Below are 19,389 nucleotides of genomic sequence, written 5' to 3'. Positions count from 1 at the left end.
CCCACTATGACAAATTTGTTCCCATTGGAAACGACAGGCTGTGGTCTATCTTTGGTGTAGCACTTGAGTTGCTATGTTACGTCCCATTAAAGATGGAGGTTACCACCATAGTCACTCAGAAAGAGGGTCCCCACCCATCCAGTGCAGACTGGGGCCTTGAGAGAGAGTCCAGCATGTTGTCAGAAAAACAGAACACTATGTCAGTGTGTGAGGCAATGGGAGAGAGAGGGAGAGCCCAAATAGGTCTTTCTTTGTTAGTTGCCCAGCTAATAGCTCTGGAGGCATTTCAATATCAATAGAACAAACAGCACAAAATGGCCTCCCAACCTCAGACTACGACAAATGACAATAGGCCAGTTAAACGCTTCCAATTGTTACAGTAATATGCATTATGCAGACTTCAAAGTGGGTACTGGAGATAATGTGTTTAGGACTTTTGTTAGGTCACCCAAATAAATGTTTAAAAAACATTATAGGAGGTCACAGATCATTCATATGGGAAAGGGAAAAGTGTCCAAAAATATTGAAAAACAGAACTAGAAGCTATACAGCTCGAGTCATATCCAATTCTGAACATAGACGTTCACAGCTGGTAAACACTTATTTTGGTTCATGACAAATTTTCACCTGCAGTGTCCACCTGCAGAAGGAAGGAAGGCCCAGTCAGTCAGTTTCACAGCTGTGCTAAATGCTGATCCGTTCCACATTACATATCAGTGACTCCTCAGTGGTGGACAGGAGGATTTAAAGTGCATGATCGATCAGTCCTCTGAAAAAAATGGGAAGTATGCTCCTCTCTGCGGACTGCTATGTACTCTGGCCTGGCTCTCACCCTCTGCCAGACACTCGGAAGCTTTCCCATAAGTCCATCCAGTGGGTAGAGGCTTACAGACCCAACACACACACACTTTGGGAAATTAGCGATTATATCCAGCTGCATCCGTGAGAGACAACCACCAAGAAAAAAAACAGCAACAGACACTCCAATCTGAAAGTAACCCTCTGTTATTAAGCCCACGACAAAACTAGCCAGAATGCTGAAGGAAAGTAAAAGCATTATCCTCAGCATGTAAGCCTAAACCAGGAGCCAGAGCTTCTTGAGCCAAGTCAAAGATTATGTTTATGGTGAGATGTACGTGTGATGTTTGCTCAGCAGGAGGAAGTGTCACGCATGGCGGAGCGTGCCGTCTACAGGCCCAGGGTTTACCTGGCTGCTCAGCAATAGAACATCTGTATGCAGTAGACCAGGTCACAGCCAAGAGTCCTCCACAGTCCCTAAATGTTACCCGTTTCAAGAAACTAGGCGTATGCTGCACGTCACCATTTCCAGGAGTCTTTTTTTTCCCTTCAAAATACGTTTGACAGAAATGCCTTCTGGAATGTGAACTTTCATGTGCCTTAATAACAAACGTGTATGCCATCTGTAAATATGAATAAAATTGTTACATTTTAAACCAACAAGCCTAGTTGGTTTAGCCACGGAAAAATACAGGAGACCTTCCCGCTAGCCATGATTGGCTGAGATAAAATGGGCTGGACATGCCGAGAGATGAATTCAGATTGGTCTGCCATGTAGCATGCTTCTGTCTAAAACATAAGCTGCTAAGTATGTGTGGCTAATCCTGTCTACTGCTGATTTTTTTTAAAGATATCATGAAGAACTGAAAAAGTTTTGCTACTGCTCTCAACATTGTTGCCCCGAAGTGAATAGCACTATTGACAAAGCTCAGTGGGAAAACGTTGCGATGGACTACTTTCTGGAGGTGGTGGGGAAGAAACGGTGTCCTTGTCACAGAAGAAGTTGACTGAGTTTTGAAATCAGTGGAATGCCCAGTGGAAGCAGAGAGATGATTGCCAGATGCAGAGTCCAAAAAGATGGCTGTTGTAGAAAACACCTGCCTACATATTCAAACTTAGTGCAACCATGACAGAGGGAGAAGCGTTCATCCATGTATACGGACGGGTAGGAGTCAAGCGACATTTTCAGATATTATCCGTTTCTAATTTTGTCATTAAGTAATTTTCATTGCAAGTTAAAGCTTACTGTTAGTTAGCTAGCTAACTAATAGTAACTAGCTAACGTTAGCTGGCTGGCTCGCTAGGTAACGTTACGTGTATGATCTACGTAGAAGCTCTAGAAAGAGGCCCGAGTTGGAATTCCGAGTTGGATGAACGTTCAAATTAAAATGTATAAAAGTTTATATCTTTCATAGAGTTCCTAGTTGTTTTGAACGCAGCATTAGATTTGGAATTATGGTTAATTGTTTAACTAGCTAGCTACATGTCTAAACAAGACTCCACTATGCAAGTAACTCTTTCACTGTCCCGTTTACACCTTCTGTATCCTGTGCATGTGACAAACTTCAATATTATTTTATAAAGTGTGTGTTTACCAGAGACGTTAATGTGAAGAACAACGTGGCCTGCACCAAAGTCAGATTAGGATATAGGCCAAGGACTAGATAAAGTAAATCTATACTACTATATTTTGCTTTTACTTGCACCACTTTTAGTCGTGAATTCTTAGGTTGTTCACTACACTGAATCCTTAAAGAGATGGATGGGGCCAAGACTTAAGAGGGTGTGAACGATGCTGAATGGGGGTAGACGGAGCTCTACAGTAGGAATACCAAATCTTTCACGGCCATTTTCTCAAAAGTGGGGTTACGTTTATCAACTTTCAAAGCAGAATTACTTTCATTGTATGATACAATTTTCTAGCTCAGTCTCTATTTTTAGCCAATGTACGAACACAATTTTGCTACACGAGACCCATCACCTGGATTTGGTCCTAAATACCAGAGATCCTTTTTTAGGAGTCATTATCGGGGGTGGAGACATCTGTACTCACAGCAGCCAAGTGACGTGGCTATTTGCTAAGAAAATGACCATGTAGTGTGTGCAAATCTCACAGGCTCCCAACTCTCTGATGAAAAGTGAACTGGACAAGCACGGAGCCAGACAATACAAGAGAAGATCAAAGCGCTCACCGTATCAAAACCATCTTTTAGCAGCCTGGCCCAAGGCACATAGATTCCTGAAGTACTCTTTGATCGGATGGGGTTGCAGGCTACTCTAACAACTTGGACCAACAGTTTGATTAAATTGGACTTTTCTGATTAATACAGGTGTTACCAAAGAAAGTTACAGATCATTAGAGTCATGCACTTGCTTTATTGAGGAATGCTATGCATGGCATGACTAAGTTAATTTGTTAGAGTGGAGTTAGGGGTGAGTGCTCTGGAACACTTTCTAAGGACTCACTGTTTGAATCAAACGTTGATACACTGTACAAAGTTTGAAGAGAGAGAGAGATATGTATGTGTCTTGGTCTGGAGTGGACAAAAATAATACAATTCAGGTTGCACTTGTTGGTATGCAATCCATGTTATGACTAAGGATATCATGCACCTGCACCCTTGAAAAAGAACATGGGCACCACAAATTTCAGCCATTGAGTTTGTAGAGAACATCTAGCAATTCATCACAAGATTGTCACTTGCATGACAGCCATGTCCCCTCCCTGGCCCTGCCAACTTCTGACACTAAAAATCAGTGATGAAAGGCTGTGCATACTACATGTTAGAAAATGCACTCTTTGCCTTGCTTATAAAGATGAAGCGACAATGGTTTACAAACAGTTCACAGCAGCCGAGCTAAAAAGAACCAACTAGGACGATGCATTGTAAGTCAATACACTGCATCTCGTCTGACAATACGATACATGTTAGCAAAGACAATTTTGCCACGTTATAACAGCGCAGCAGGGATCGACCACTCACTTTTGTTCGCAGAGAAAAAACTAATTGGATAATGAAAGTAGGATCTGGTCTATTCGCTAATACCTTCCACGTCCAAATACAGCTAAACATGTGGTTACTACTGTATTGAAAAGTCTCAAAATTACATATAAACCACTTTCAAACACTCTTGAAGTCCCATAACATAAAAAAACTCACCATATTTAAACTCCTGATGAACAACGTCCTTCTAGTTCTACAGTAAATATGTGTAAATAAATCTCTGTCAAAACACTGAGCATGAACTTCTGCTCGACCAAGTGAATTTTCTGTTTTTCCATTTTCCTAAGCTTTTGCAAATGTAATTAGACTCAATCCAAGAGACTGCCTCCTCCTTAGTCATTGGTGGAGACTTCGGGGGCCGAAGCCTTAATTGGCCGAAGGGGCACTCAATCACATTCCTGAGGTCCCGCCTAGGATGAAGTACGTGTGTGACAATGTGTACCACGTGATCAGTGAGGTGGCTCCCTTGGAATAGCTGTGCATGCATTAGTCAGTCGTCAGTGAACGCATTACCATATGTGAGCTATTTGATGTATCTATATAATTGATCTATGTTCCCACTTTATAAACTCATCATAATCTGACTTTGCCACGTCAAATTTGAAGTTGAAGTAACTAGCCTACTACACACTCGTTTGTTTATTTCGGCACATATGAGTGAGTTCCATTGGTCTGTGGTGAGTTGGGTCAATATTGCGTTGAAGTGAAAAGTATTTATTCTGGCTGTAAATAAATCAACAGTAAACAATTCCCAAAACGTTACTAACTCCAGGCAGATGTCCATCTATTCTAGACAAAAATGTGATATTCCAAATCTGTAATATATAAAGTCATAGACTCAAAGTTTCCCCACACATCTGAAAAGCACCAGAAAGTAAGTGCGGCAGTTTCCATTGTCCATCCAGCATTGAGATAATTGAGCGTCCAGACAGGTACATCCAATCCTATCATGCCATCTAGTGGATAAATAATATATTGCTTTGAATATATTGAGCACACAGCAGTAACTCATTCCCCATAAAAACGTTTCTAATAAAGAACAAACATGCATTTCCCCAAAAATATAGACTAGACAATACAAAGAGGATGTTAAAGTTTTTATTGACAGCTAATGTTAAAGTGAACAGATTTGAATGGTAGTCTGAGAAAATGACACTATCAACGTGTGAGCATCCATCACAACTTCATACTGACAGACAATAGTAGAAATTAATGGCAAATCCAACACTGTTAATATACAAGCTCAGAACTAATTAGACTGTATCGTAGTAGAAAACATTTAAAGAAAGAATGACAAAATACCCACTGGAAATACAAATAATCAAGTTTGGAACCCATAAATAACTCCATTGTATTTGGTTAAAGCTGGCATCAACCAACTAAAATAAAGCTACTGTGTACATTTTCTTTATTGTATTTCTATATTCTTAATGCCAGGCAAACATGTCGACTAAACAACAAGACTTACTTCATAAGATTAATAATAAAACCCGAATTCAAAAAATATTTTAAAAATATAAAGTTTAGGTTAATTATGGCTATGAAGGCCTTCAGTCTTGCATCTATTTGAATTCAATAATCTATTGTAATAAAAAAATAAAAGCAAGCTAAACAAGAGATGATGCCTGTTCCCCCTTTTCATCTCTAACCACTCAACCCTAAAGAATCAACTACAAACTCATTACCTAAGACTATGAAAATACTGTAATGAATGTTGAGGTTTTCCCATGTGAATTACTTGTAATACCCTATCCTTTCTAACCAACACCAGCAGAGTTCTAGGATATATGACTAATGTAATACTGAGTGTGAAAATGTCTAATGAAATACATTTGAACAGAATTAGACATAACATGAACCTATGATGCAAAGCAGATTGAACCTAACCATTTCCTAAAGAGCATCTAGATGAGAATGAAAGTGTATTTAACCAGTGTGGGTCTGAGCCCTTAGATCGCAATATCTACTAAGCTCACATATGGAATTGTTTTAAAAGATGACCATAAAATGTATCATTTAACCATTTGATTTTGAATTTTAGGACCCCTGTAGGTATAAATACTGTATATATAAATTATTTAATTAAAACATTGAATTTGGCCTTTACTGCTATAGCCCATAAAAAAACACATTGAATAACACATTTGTACATCGCAAAACAGTCAAAAGGACCAAGGTTTTGAAGTATTTTTCCTATATCGAGAGACATAAAAAATTTGACCCAAGTTTGGTCACTTTATTAGTGAAAATTTTAACCCATTTTTACAGGCCGGTCCAGGGTTACCTTCAGACGACTCTCCTGAAGCGTGTGACAAAGGGAAAAACATATGACACCATCGTGTTCATGAAAGTCTCATCTTTCCATGGGGTGACTTTTTAGTTTGTAGCTCAAACAGTTCGGGTTTTACAGATGATTCCGTGACTATTTTCTTGTCTGGATCCTTTGTGTAGAGAAATACCACTTTCACAAACACCATATTATGGAATGGGCGCAAGCTTTATAAATCAGAAGAAAGAGGGGATTGAGCTGCAGCCACTGCAAGAAATGGTAAGTCTCTAGCATAAACACATGGGGAGCTATTCAAAATGTATAATGACATTACCGTGATGCACACCGGTGTAATGCCTTGGTGTCATAAGTTGTTTGTACCATTGATATATTCTTATTTTATTTTCCACACCTCTCAAGTCAAGAGATGATTTGTGAAGTACAGTATGGCAGTCTGGATGTAGGTCAATGTGGATGAGTAGTTTCCAAAAGCTCCATGCTAGACTACAGGACTGAAATGCATCTGTCCACAAACAATCAGGTTAAGGGTTCAAACTCACACACTCCATCTCACGTGAATCTTGAATGAACTGGATTTAAATTGCAGGTTTATAGAAGGTCTAGGAGATAGCAAACAAAGGAGAGATTACTCAAAGAATTAACCCCCAACTTCATTTTCCGACAGATCAGCGGTAGAGAGAGTTGATAAGTAACAAAAGGAAGACATCACCATCCATTTGGCCTGCACCGTGGTGCTTGTTATATATATATATTTTTTTTTTTTGTTTTACCTTTATTTAACTAGGCAAGTCAGTTAAGAACATATTCTTATTTTCAATGACAGCCTAGGAACAGTGGGTCAACTGCCTGTTCAGGGGCAGAACGACAGATTTGTACCTTGTCAGCGCGGGGATTTGAACTTGCAACCTTCCGATTACTAGTCCAACACTAACCACTAGGCTACCCTGCCACCCCGGAGTCTATCCACTCCCTTTGGTGACCACCGCTGAAAACACTGCTTCTCACAGCTCTCTTAGCATCCACTGTCACACGTTTAGAGTCTACAAGGAGTCTATACTATTAAGTCAACCCCACTATCAAAGATATGACTCAGACATCCACAGAATACAGGAACCATTTTCTCAAGATTAAATTAGATGAATTGATAAAGATTCAACTAGAGCACACAACACTACCAGCACACATTACAGTCCACTCTGAAGCAAGTCAGAGAGCATTTTTTACGATATAGAAAGAAGTTGCTTGCCTTCCAATGACGTTCGAGAGCTGTAAGACTTTCCTCATCTGCCAAATCGTGACCCAGTCTCAGTCTGTCACTGAGTTTGTTCTCAGCGAGTAAATCTGCTGCCTCATGGACTGGTCTTTGCTCAGCACATAGTGTTTGAGTGACCACACACTTTACCAGTAAGTGCAAAGACCACTGGCGCATCAGGGAACTTCAAACAAGCCAACACCCCATTCCAGAGAGGTTAACTAGTACATTCACACCTTTCTGCTGAAAGCTGAACCGAGTAGACAGAACAATAATATGCCTTTCTCTCTGTTCATCTGCACTCCCACTCAATAAAGCAACACTATCAAAACCGGTGAATAACCAACGGCATACAGGTCAGGCCAACACTTTTCTACTATAAAACTAAGTTCACCTATGACATTTCTTGTCATCAAAGGCCCTTTCACCCACGTCTTGTAGAGACAACAGACCTACAGTGCCTTGCGAAAGTATTAGGCCCCCTTGAACTTTGCGACCTTTTGCCACATTTCAGGCTTCAAACAAAGATATAAAACTGTATTTTTTTTGTGAAGAATCAACAACAAGTGGGACACAATCATGAAGTGGAACGACATTTATTGGATATTTCAAACTTTTTTAACAAATCAAAAACTGAAAAATTGGGCATGCAAAATTATTCAGCCCCTTTACTTTCAGTGCAGCAAACTCTCTCCAGAAGTTCAGTGAGGATCTCTGAATGATCCAATGTTGACCTAAATGACTAATGATGATAAATACAATCCACCTGTGTGTAATCAAGTCTCCGTATAAATGCACCTGCACTGTGATAGTCTCAGAGGTCCGTTAAAAGCGCAGAGAGCATCATGAAGAACAAGGAACACACCAGGCAGGTCCGAGATACTGTTGTGAAGAAGTTTAAAGCCGGATTTGGATACAAAAAGATTTCCCAAGCTTTAAACATCCCAAGGAGCACTGTGCAAGCGATAATATTGAAATGGAAGGAGTATCAGACCACTGCAAATCTACCAAGACCTGGCCGTCCCTCTAAACTTTCAGCTCATACAAGGAGAAGACTGATCAGAGATGCAGCCAAGAGGCCCATGATCACTCTGGATGTACTGCAGAGATCTACAGCTGAGGTGGGAGACTCTGCCCATAGGACAACAATCAGTCAGTCGTATATTGCACAAATCTGGCCTTTATGGAAGAGTGGCAAGAAGAAAGCCATTTCTTAAAGATATACATAAAGTGTCATTTAAAGTTTGCCACAAGCCACCTGGGAGACACACCAAACATGTGGAAGAAGGTGCTCTGGTCAGATGAAACCAAAATTGAACTTTTTGGCAACAATGCAAAACGTTATGTTTGGCGTAAAAGCAACACAGCTCATCACACTGAACACACCATCCCCACTGTCAAACATGGTGGTGGCAGCATCATGGTTTGGGCCTGCTTTTCTTCAGCAGGGACAGGCAAGATGGTTAAAATTGATGGGAAGATGGATGGAGCCAAATACAGGACCATTCTGGAAGAAAACCTGATGGAGTCTGCAAAAGACCTGAGACTGGGACGGAGATTTGTCTTCCAACAAGACAATGATCCAAAACATAACGCAAAATCTACAATTGAATGGTTCAAAAATAAACATATCCAGGTGTTAGAATGGCCAAGTCAAAGTCCAGACCTGAATCCAATCGAGAATCTGTGGAAAGAACTGAAAACTGCTGTTCACAAATGCTCTCTATCCAACCTCACTGAGCTCGAGCTGTTTTGCAAGGAGGAATGGGAAAACAATTCAGTCTCTCGATGTGCAAAACTGATAGACATACCCCAAGCGACTTACAGCTGTAATCGCAGCAAAAGGTGGCGCTACAAAGTATTAACTTAAGGGGGCTGAATAATTTTGCACGCCCAATTTTTCAGTTTTTGATTTGTTAAAAAAGTTTGAAATATCCAATAAATGTCGTTCCACTTCATGATTGTGTCCCACTTGTTGTTGATTCTTCACAAAAAAATACAGTTTTATATCTTTATGTTTGAAGCCTGAAATGTGGCAAAAGGTCGCAAAGTTCAAGGGGGCCGAATACTTTCGCAAGGCACTGTATACTGAGAACCTTAAAAACACAGTTCAGTTAAACTTGAAATACTTCAAACACTAAAAGCCAGAGTTAGTAAGAAAATAGTATTTAAAATGGCCTTTCCTCTCCATTACAAAACTTAAAAGCCAGAGTTAGACTTTCTCACTTTGAATCACACTTCCTCTCCTTTACAAGCATAGTAAAAGAAAGATAACTGTACAAAACAGGATCACAGTCCTTGGCTCAGTTTAGCTCTCATGAGGTTTCTCTTCCCGTTCTCCACTGGGGCCGTTGGGCAATGGCTTGTTGCTGAAGTTCCAGTCGACAGGGTTGAGGAGCTGCATGGTCTTCTTGTGTGTCCAGATGGGGTTGATAAGCACTGTGAGCAGGGCCAGGCCAGTGTAGAAGAGGACTCGTTGGGGCAGAGCCACATACATGTTCATCTCCCCCCAGTGACTACAGCTCACCCACCACATGTAATAGGTAAGCACCATACGGCAGTGGAACATGTGGATCATCACCCACTGGTTGGCCTTCCAGAAGAGGGTCCTTGCCCAGCCCGCCTAGACGGGAGAGAAGAGAGGGATACTTAGAGAAGGAAATTTACTGATTGGGTAGGGGATAAAGACTGCCACAGTGTTTGGGGATATCTATAACAATGTATGGATTGCATATAACATCTTGGACAATAAAACAAAAGTGGAATTCTCATGTGATTTGGGTCCATTTTTGCCTAGAAGTTCCCCTGTCTCAGAATGGCCAGCTTTATTTATCACTGCTCCATATCATGGCAAGGTCTCAGTGTTGAGTACGTAAACAGAAAAGAGGAATCGAAATCTCTGTGCATTCTATGTCTAGCCCACCAGCAAAACAACTGTGTAAAAAAAAACTTTCAGTACAGCTTCACAAATGGAGTCAAACAACATTTTGCTGTATATGATGAAAGACACAAGAAAGACAAACACTCTACCTTTAGTAACATCCAGGAGATGCAGGTGAAAGGCGTGCTCATCTCCAGCAGCAGAGTGACCATTGGCAGGTAATGCCCTAGTGAGTCCCAGACCACAGCCCCAGTGAACCCCGACAGGGCAAAGAAATGGTGGGTAGCCAGAGCGAGGTCGAAGGACTTGAACACCACACTGGAGAGATGCAGCGCCACATTCTCAAACAGGAAGAAGCCCGTGGCGGTGAGCACGGTGAACCACGACCAGTCCTCCTGACCTCTTATCCTGTCCCTTGACAAGGCAGAGTCTTCAGTTAGCGCTCGTAAGCCTGCCACCGTGCTCTGGAGGCCGAATACGGCCCGTGTGACCGCCAGGTTCCAGAACACCTTCTCCTTGGCCAGCAGAGAGTGGTAGGTCTGGGAGAGGGCTGTGGACACCAGGTGGGAGAGGAAGAAAATGGCAGTGTAGAAGGCAAAGCCCAGGCTGATGATCTGGAGGCGAAGGACCCAAGAGAAGTAGTCCGGACTAAGGTCAGCGGGGCTCTTGAATGCCGGCAAAGGGTTGGCCTGCTGGGAGGTCATGTTGATTTGTGTGGGTGGGATGGTGGATAATGTCTGTTGCTCTTACACCCGCGGAGTTCTCACAGAGTTGAGTAACCAGTAATCACTGAAGGTGTCCCATGGGTTAGTTATAAACCATCCTGCAAAATAAATTAAAGCCAACACACAATGGTCAATGTTCATAAAATAGTTATGACATGTCAAAATGTGCAAGATAAGACCACCTTTGAACAGAACTTTCTATACCCAACCAAAAACATCAGTTATTGACCCAAGATAAGGTGATTTTGGTATGTTAACTTATGGCTATGCTTGAAATGACAGAGGCACAAGAATGGAGAAGTGAGTGATTTCACATCTTTCGTTTGACAGACGATAACATAAGATACCAGGCGCCTGTTTATCTGAGGAAATTCGTCTGACCATGTGTCAATTGAGTTTAACAACCTAGTCTGATTAATCAGGCTGTAATTCACAATGAATTGGTATATACAGCCTGAAACTAATGCCTGCAAAATTGTGTAAATGTTCCTTACAAGCCAGAATGTTTAATAAAATTACATTTACAGAAGCGGTTTGTCCTTCAGCTGCTGGAAATTTGAGACAAAATATCTACAGGAAAGTATTGTTAACCAAACTGTTTAGAGAGCCAGTAGGTGTATGGTCAAATTAGTTTTATGCTGGATATTCAGTTCTCTCTCTCCTCAAAAGCTATTGAACCAAGCATGCCATGATACTGAAAATGGTATATTCTGAATTAGGGGAGGTTGAGCAGTTGAAGGACAAACCGCACAGACAACCGGTAGAATATGTTCAAATAACATTTTATTCAACATACTGGCTTGTAAGGAACATCACCACGATTCTGCATGAATTCGTTTCAGGCAGTACCAGGCAGTACCAACAGCTCAATCAGTTAGATACGTTGTTACAGAGTAAAGAAAAACACAGGCCACTTTACTAAAATCTGTAACATTGTTAATGTTGTTCTTTCACTCTGGCACAATTGCGATCAGACTGGTCTCATAAATGTAACTTGTAACCAATGGCTGGGCCAATTGTGCACCGCCCTATGGGACTCCCAATCACAGCTGTGATACAGCCTGGATTCGAAACAGGGTGTCTGTAGTGACGCCTCTAGTACTGAGATGCAGTGCCTTAGACCGCTGTACTACTCGGGAGTCCCATGAACGTAACACAGCCAAATGTAAATCCGAGACACGTAAATTAGTATGGCATGTTACTTTTGATATGATTACATAAGATAGGTTACTTTTAAGGCAACAATTATAGGAGGGTGGTAGGTCGGGCATGTAAGACAAACGTCTAGCAACCCAAAGGATGGTTGGTCAGGGTGGATGGGAACATCTCGCAACCTAAACGTGTTGTGTGTTTGAATCCCATCAGACAACTTTAGCATTTTAGATAAGGAACTTTAACTACATACTACTTTACAACTACTTAGTATGTTAGCTAACCCTTCCTTTAACCATTTTACCTACCTAACTCCTAACACCTTGAGTTAGCTAACGTTAGCCACAACAAATTGGAATCTGTAACATATACTAAATGGTCTCTGGAAATACTCCACGTTTTTACAATACCTCAGTTGCAACATTATTGCATGTTATATTCTCAAATGTAACCGAACATAATGTTACGTAACTAAATGCTTTGGCTAACAAGCCAACAGTATTTGCAGAGACATTGTAGCAAAGCGTATTTTTTGGTCTTAAAAATCTTAATAATAACTTACCTTATTCGTCCATTATTGGCAAACAGAGCTGTCTGTAAATTTAGAAGCGGGTTAGTTATCATATGAATTCAATTTGACAAGAGGAAATCCCGCCCTGTGATATTTTCCCTGCTCTCCTATTGGCAAGCATTATACCGTGTTTCTATTGGCCCAAATGTACATGACGGCATCTCATCTGTATGTTTTGAGGCTCTTTTTAATGATTAATTAGGTATTGTCCTCTCTATATCTAGTATGATAGGCGGCATGATCATTTCATATAGTTCAGTAATTAGTTCATTACATTGCATGCAGTACCTACTTGTTTAAATGGAGGGAGGAAAAGAAAATAACGAGACACTACCCAGTCCCTCAAACTTTTAAATGTTTTTCATCAAAAAATTTAATTGCAGAAGTATTTACATCAGATGATATCAGCAATGATTAAACTACTTTTAAGAGGCAAAATCTTCAAAGAGTTAATTCTGAAAAATGTGTAAAATACAGAACTACAGTGATGTGTTTAAAATAACAGAAAAAAATACAGTGAGAAAATCAGTAAACACTATAATATATAAAACATATATAAATGCATCTTTGATAAACAGGTGAATAATTCATTTCTAAATGTAACAGTATTAACTAAAAGACAATGAATAAACAAATTATACATTCCGTATCAGTATTTTGCATGCCATCATAACAGCTTATCAAAAATAACCAGAACAAAGGAACAAATTGATAGCAAAACATTAATAAAAGCAGAAAATTAATAAAAGCAGTTTCAATGAGGCATATATTATATATTAATATATTTATATATATTTATTTACAAATAATGAATATTTGGCATTATATTCATCCTCACTATAGATATGATATACAAGAGATGAAAATAGTTTTAGCTAAACAACTACCTTTTTAATTTGTCTAGTAATTTGAGTCATTTCACATTCCGAGACCAAGGAAGTGGTGTAAAAGTCTATCTTGATGGTTCTCTACAATGTCAATATATTCAAGAAAAAGTTCCGTCAAAAGATTTCATATTTACTAAAAGCAGATAGACAAACAAACATGTAGTGTGGCCATCGATGAAGAGGAACTGTCCTAGACCCCAATCCATCATTTTTGGGAGAAACAGGGACATGTGATTGTTGCGAATGAACAATAAACATCACAGCATGTGATAGAAGAGTGGCGAACTACAGAAGTTGGCAGTTCCACATTTGCCTAATCAACGAATATGGCATTATTTTTCTGCTGCCTTCATTAGAATGAAGCTAAACTAAATACTATGTTTATCTGTGGTACCAGTTTCAGTCGGCTTTATGTGAAGACGATAAAACAAAATAAAAAGTAAAACAAACTACATCTACCAGTGACTTTATTTTCCAGACAATTCATGCCCAATTAGTTGGCCTTTTACACCCCGCACAAAACCCCTATAACCACAAAAGCTGACACAATATCCCATGGACATTATAGCCTGGCATTAACTGCCTGGTTTTAAATGACACACAAACACCGTCTGGTGTCCATGTGTATTCTGCAAGAGTTACTGTCATGACACATTAGGACATACAGAAACAATATGTGGTCATGGAAAAGATCATGGGTAACAAATCAAGTGGAAAAAATATTAGAAATCGCCATGTCATTTTTTTACACATAAAAAATAAGTTGAGCTCCATCTAAAGGACGCAAATGGCACTGTGAGTTGTACTTACAAGCGAAGAACAGCAAAAGCAGGCAGATAAACAGCAATACAACCCTTTGATGACAGTTATGTAATGGTGGGCTCAGAAAGGGCAGAGTATCCTGAAAGTATCTAGTTTTACCAACAGTGGAGAACTGATGGTTGTCTGTGGCAGGATAGATACATTTTTTATAGCACAATTTGTTATTCTATAAATGGCACTGGTATGTATCAAATGGAACATTATAGTGAGTAATTCAAATGCAGAGTACAGAATTACTCTCATAAATGGAAGGGTAGTAAAAAAGAGCATCCTGCTTTTCAATACTGAACATCCACTATAAACTCCTCCGATCCTCTATGTAAAATTGTGTATTCCACTTTTTAATTTCCCCTCAACCTTTCAAATATTCATCACACAGACATAAAAGCATTGAAAAAAAGGAGCTAAGCTATGCATGAATATGCTGCTAAAGCCATGGTGTATAGATTGAATCTGAACTTTCAATCAGAGTTGCTGGCTCACTACCTGGGCTACTTGCCATTCCTTAGGCCATCATGTCACCATTCATAATGCTGCTATGAGCATTTAGGGTTATCTGGATGGAATCCAATTGGAAATGGTACTGTAGAGGAGACAATACGTCTGAAATATGAGCCAAAGTAGTGGACAGCTGTCTCACTAAGGCAAACAAGAGAGGAAGAGAAGAGAATTTAAAATATTTGGTACACACTCATAGAAGCAAACTCACATGCTTGCTTGCTTGCACACACGCAAGCACACCAACCCTGACGAATTTGCATATAAATACACACACACACACACACACACACACCTCTGTCATTTCAATGACACACAGTAAAAGAAGCAGCGAGGATATCAGAGTGTATCCTCCAGGGATGCCAGGGCTGATATAGAGACGAACCAGATCTATGTAACCCACATACTGCTGTGATTTACCATGTTATCCTCAGCAGTAGAGGCAATACAGTACAACCATCAGCACTTTTGCTTTCAAGGGCCTTTGAGGCAGTCTGGTAGATCTTTCCAAGGACCTCAAAGGGATGACACTTAATTAAGCACCCATTCAGTAACCAGCACACTAGGGTATATGAGAAAACCCCATCACAACCTCCATCACAGCTACCATCTCCATCCACCTACAGAACTACTGCAGCATGGAACAACACCAAGTACACCTCAAAGCAGAGATCCCAGCCTCCCCTAAGTCAGCATGTGTCAGTGTGAGTCTTTCTCTGCCACTGCTGCGCGTCTGTCTGTGTAAAACTGTAGGAAGTAGGAACAGCAGGGGAACATCGCTAACCTGCCAACACAGATCCTGGCTTCCTGCACGACAGATAACGGTGCACTACAGCTACTATACCTTGTCATTTTGGCTAGGTTGGTTCCCTCCCTCCAACAAAATGACATCACTGAGATAGATGTATGCAGACAGCAGCCAGATCTTCACTCCCCGGGGAAGGGAATGTTTCTACACTCACACTTGTTTCATCCACGCTAACTAGTCATGATACAAAATGAAGCCATGGAAGACATAAATCATTTTTATAAAATATGAGGTAAAGATTAAAATGATCAAAAGAAAATGCAACTATTTTCTGTATCCTGCAAGCAACTGTAATATGCTGCAAAACATTACAAAATGTCCTCTAAAATGTGCCTTGTTTATGTCGTTTCCAAACATCTATAATTGAACTGACCCCCAGGACAAGGCTATCAAAACAGTATCTTCTAGCAATGTAAGGATGACATACAGATGACACATAGTGACTGTTGGGCCACTGAGAAGGTGTCAGTGGGGTCATGTCTCTGCGGCGCGATTGGCGAGTGGACTCGGAGGCACGGTGACCTTCCAGTCACACTGTTCCTGAAGCTGTCAACAAAGTGCCACAACAAGACTGTTCCTTCAACACAAACAGGACACAAAGTGACTCCAGACCGCTGAAAGGTACAGTGCTCTGACTGCAGCAAGACAAGTCTCTTTCTCTCTGCACCAGTTACAATAGAAGCCAGGCGTAGGCAGCCTACTAGCAAAAATAAACAATCATCATTTTCTCAGTCCCAAAAATAGATAGTTTAGAGCCGTATCAATTAGATGAGAGTGCTACTGTAAGTGTTGCATTGATTGTTTACCCAGTACTGGATCGATTGAGCAAAAAGTAGCACCAGTGACTTGGCTCATTACCCCAAAATATAACCTATAAAATCCATTCCAGTCTATTAGTAAAAATAGACACCAGACTGCAGCAGAATCAGCCTGTCCTGATGTCTGCAGTCTTAGATAACATTAGATAACTCAGCTACAATAGGATTGGCAATGCTGATGCCGACTAGCCTTGTGGCTATCAGTGTAATATCACCTTTTAACATATCCTACAACAGCAGAGGGGTTTCAAGGTTTGTCAAGTATGTGATAGCCTGTCATCACGAGGGGTAATCGAGTTTATACTCCACTACAGTGCACAGTATTAGTCAAATTCAGCAGAGAAGAGAAGTGCCCCTCAAATCAACACACCTCATCCCTCACCCCAACAACTCTAGTCCCAGGCCTTTTTAGGCCTCCTCTAGCCTCTTACGGGAACTGATCCAAACCCTGGTCACTACCATTCACTGTGTTACTGTGACCCAGGCACTATACAGTCCCCTCCACTTCTACATCACAGTAGGCCTCTGGAGTGCATGTCTGAGCTGTGTGAGGGGAAAATAACCCCAGTGTTCCAATGACTCATATTCCCTGCAGTGCTATCCACACACGAGAGAACAAGTCCATCTCTACAACGTCACATTTTTCATGTCTTTGTTATCAGCCGGTATCAAAAAGCATTAGTCACTAAATCAAATCCTGGAGAGGTTTCTTCCTTCATACCTCTTCCCTCTGGGACTGTTTCACAGTATTACCTTGTAGCAGTTCCTAGAAAAGGTACAAATACTTTTCACACACTGCACTTGTCTGGTAGGTAATCGACAATAGAAACATTCTCCAAGATTGTGCAAACTGCGTTCTAATCAATGAAACAATGTAACTTATGTTTTGTTTGAACAGACACTGTTATTCCTGGGTTGGCAGCAAGGGTAGGAGACGGGCTAGATGTTTGCAGAAATGACAGCACTACTTTAATACAACACGATATGTAGGAAGGCATGGAGAGATTGAGGTGAAAAATCAACCACGTGATTAAGAATATTAATTTCCTCTCTTACAATTCAAATACAACAATACTGTTGTGAACTTTGTTTGTACATTTCCCTTGGAAATACAGAGAATGATAAGTGCAAAAGTGCATTATTTTCCATATATTTGATTTAAAGAGCTACGCAAACCTTCCATAGCATTTTTTCCACTGCAATGAAATGATGTAAAATATTTTTCTGAAAAAAAAGTATTACATGTTGTCTGCTTCAAGTAAATGTCATTGCATGTGAAATGTCAATAGTATAGGAAAATGTAGAGTATAGTGTGGAATGGAGAAAGGTAATGAGAATGATTTAGACATTTTTAAATCACATTTTTTACCATGACCCTTGACCTTTACCTGACTGTGTAGAAAGCTGAATTTTCCAACTTTGACGACTTTAACATAACCAGAGCTTACTGTGAGTGCATAAAACAAACATTTCAGAAGGGATGACCCACCTGCCTCTTGGTCAGAAGCTACAGTGCGGCATGTACAGTTGAGGTATTTCAAACTTTCAAATAGGTTCACTTGAATCATTTTGTGATTGTTATCTTGTGAACACAATTGGAAACAACAGTAGGATAATTGTAGGGGTTTCCACCAAGAGTTGGACTCATCATGGGGCCATCAATTCGTAACTGGGTTTGTATTCTCTCCGGTTGCTGGTAGATTTCAAAGCTACATTTTTTAATTGCACTTTGCAAATGTTGAAATATACATACATACCCTTCCAGAATAATTTAATGAGAGTTTTGGGGGTTGGCTATTCTGTCATGTAACACTATTCCACTAACAAAAAACTTTGTTCCTGGGAAAACCAAGGAGAAGATGAACCAATGATGAACCAATTCTTAGATATACACTGAGTATACAAAACATGCCCTTTCCATGACATAGACTGACCAGGTGAATCCAGGTGAAAGCTATGAGCCCCAATTGATGTCACTTGTAAAATCTACTTCAAATCAGTTTAGATGTAGGGGAGCAGACAGGTTAAAGAAGGATTTTTAAGCTTTTGAGACATGATTGTGTATGCGTGCCATTTAGAGGGTGAGTGTGCAAGACAAAATATTTAAGTGCCTTTGAACGGAGTATGGTAGTAAGTGCCAGGCACACCGGTTTATGTCAACAACTGAAACGCTGCTGGGTATTTCACGCTCAACAGCTTCCTGTGTGTATCAAGAATGGTCCACCACCCAAAGGGCATCCAGCCAACTGTAAGAAGCATTGGAGTCAACATGGGCCAGCATCCCTGTGGAACACTTCGACACCTTGTAGAGTCCATGCCCCGACGAATTGAGGCTGTTCTGAGGGAAAAAGTGGCAGGGGGGGGTGTTCCTGATGTTTAGTATACTCAGTGTATATCCACTAATACATATCTGTTGATGGAAGAGGATTTTTGTGATATCCTACTCAGTGTGGCCTGGAGTGGAGATGAACTCCGAAGGTGATGATAGTGAAGTCATGAGGAGACAGATAAAGGAGGGAAGTGTACAGTAGATAGTCTAGAAAAAAGGCTAGTTAAAGGAGAGTCTAGTTGAGGGGTAGTCTGAGGGGGGAGACGCCCCTCACCCTTGACCCCTGTCCCAGTCCTCTCAAAGGCGAGTCTGGGCCTCAGGGATGTAGATCTCGATGCTGTCTGCTCTCTCTGACACCGAGTTCTGACGGAAGGAAGCAGCCCGCTTGGCCTGCATCAGCCTCCTGCGTGCTTCCAGACGGTGGCGGTCTGGAAGGTCAAGAGACTTCTCCCGTGTCACGCCTCTCTTCCCGATCATGGACTTCTTTGGTGCGACAGGTGGTAACTGGACACAGGAAGAAAGAGAGACGAACTCGACCAAAATCCTGTCCGTA

General features: G+C 40.7%; 3 protein-coding genes across 8 annotated transcripts in view; all 3 read right to left on the bottom strand.

Annotated features, from left to right (window-relative positions):
* LOC110505397 (rho guanine nucleotide exchange factor 10) overlaps positions 1–4,191 on the bottom strand; it is a 91,895-nt gene extending 87,704 nt beyond the window's left edge. For 2 of the 4 annotated variants that reach the window (XM_021584590.3, XM_021584591.3), the window contains exon 1: positions 3,960–4,191. The gene's annotated coding sequence lies outside the window, so the exon portion shown is untranslated. The remainder of the gene's footprint in view (positions 1–3,959) is intronic. The other 2 variants (XM_021584588.3, XM_021584589.3) reach the window with 1 other exon arrangement.
* A 3,010-nt stretch (positions 4,192–7,201) lies between these two features.
* LOC110505396 (protein CLN8) lies at positions 7,202–12,761 on the bottom strand. The gene is made up of 3 exons (XM_021584587.3): positions 12,666–12,761; positions 10,376–11,049; positions 7,202–9,968 (listed from the first exon to the last, which is right to left on the bottom strand). Exons 2-3 carry the CDS (start codon positions 10,928–10,930, stop codon positions 9,654–9,656), a joined length of 870 nt encoding a protein of 289 aa, XP_021440262.1. The 5' UTR covers positions 10,931–11,049; positions 12,666–12,761; the 3' UTR covers positions 7,202–9,653.
* A 261-nt stretch (positions 12,762–13,022) lies between these two features.
* Positions 13,023–19,389, bottom strand: part of dlgap2a (discs, large (Drosophila) homolog-associated protein 2a) — a 173,319-nt gene continuing 166,952 nt past the window's right edge. For all 3 annotated transcript variants that reach the window (XM_036962872.2, XM_090220660.1, XM_090220661.1), the window contains exon 13: positions 13,023–19,340. In XM_036962872.2, coding sequence (XP_036818767.2) covers positions 19,134–19,340 — 207 coding nt within the window. In that variant the 3' untranslated portion in view covers positions 13,023–19,133. The remainder of the gene's footprint in view (positions 19,341–19,389) is intronic.

Source organism: Oncorhynchus mykiss, chromosome 25, assembly GCF_057628025.1.
Source record: "Oncorhynchus mykiss isolate SJ-2025 chromosome 25, ASM5762802v1, whole genome shotgun sequence".
Lineage (NCBI taxonomy): Eukaryota > Metazoa > Chordata > Actinopteri > Salmoniformes > Salmonidae > Oncorhynchus > Oncorhynchus mykiss.
The sequence above is the reverse complement of the archived record's forward strand: the minus strand, read 5'-3'. Positions and strand labels throughout refer to the sequence as shown.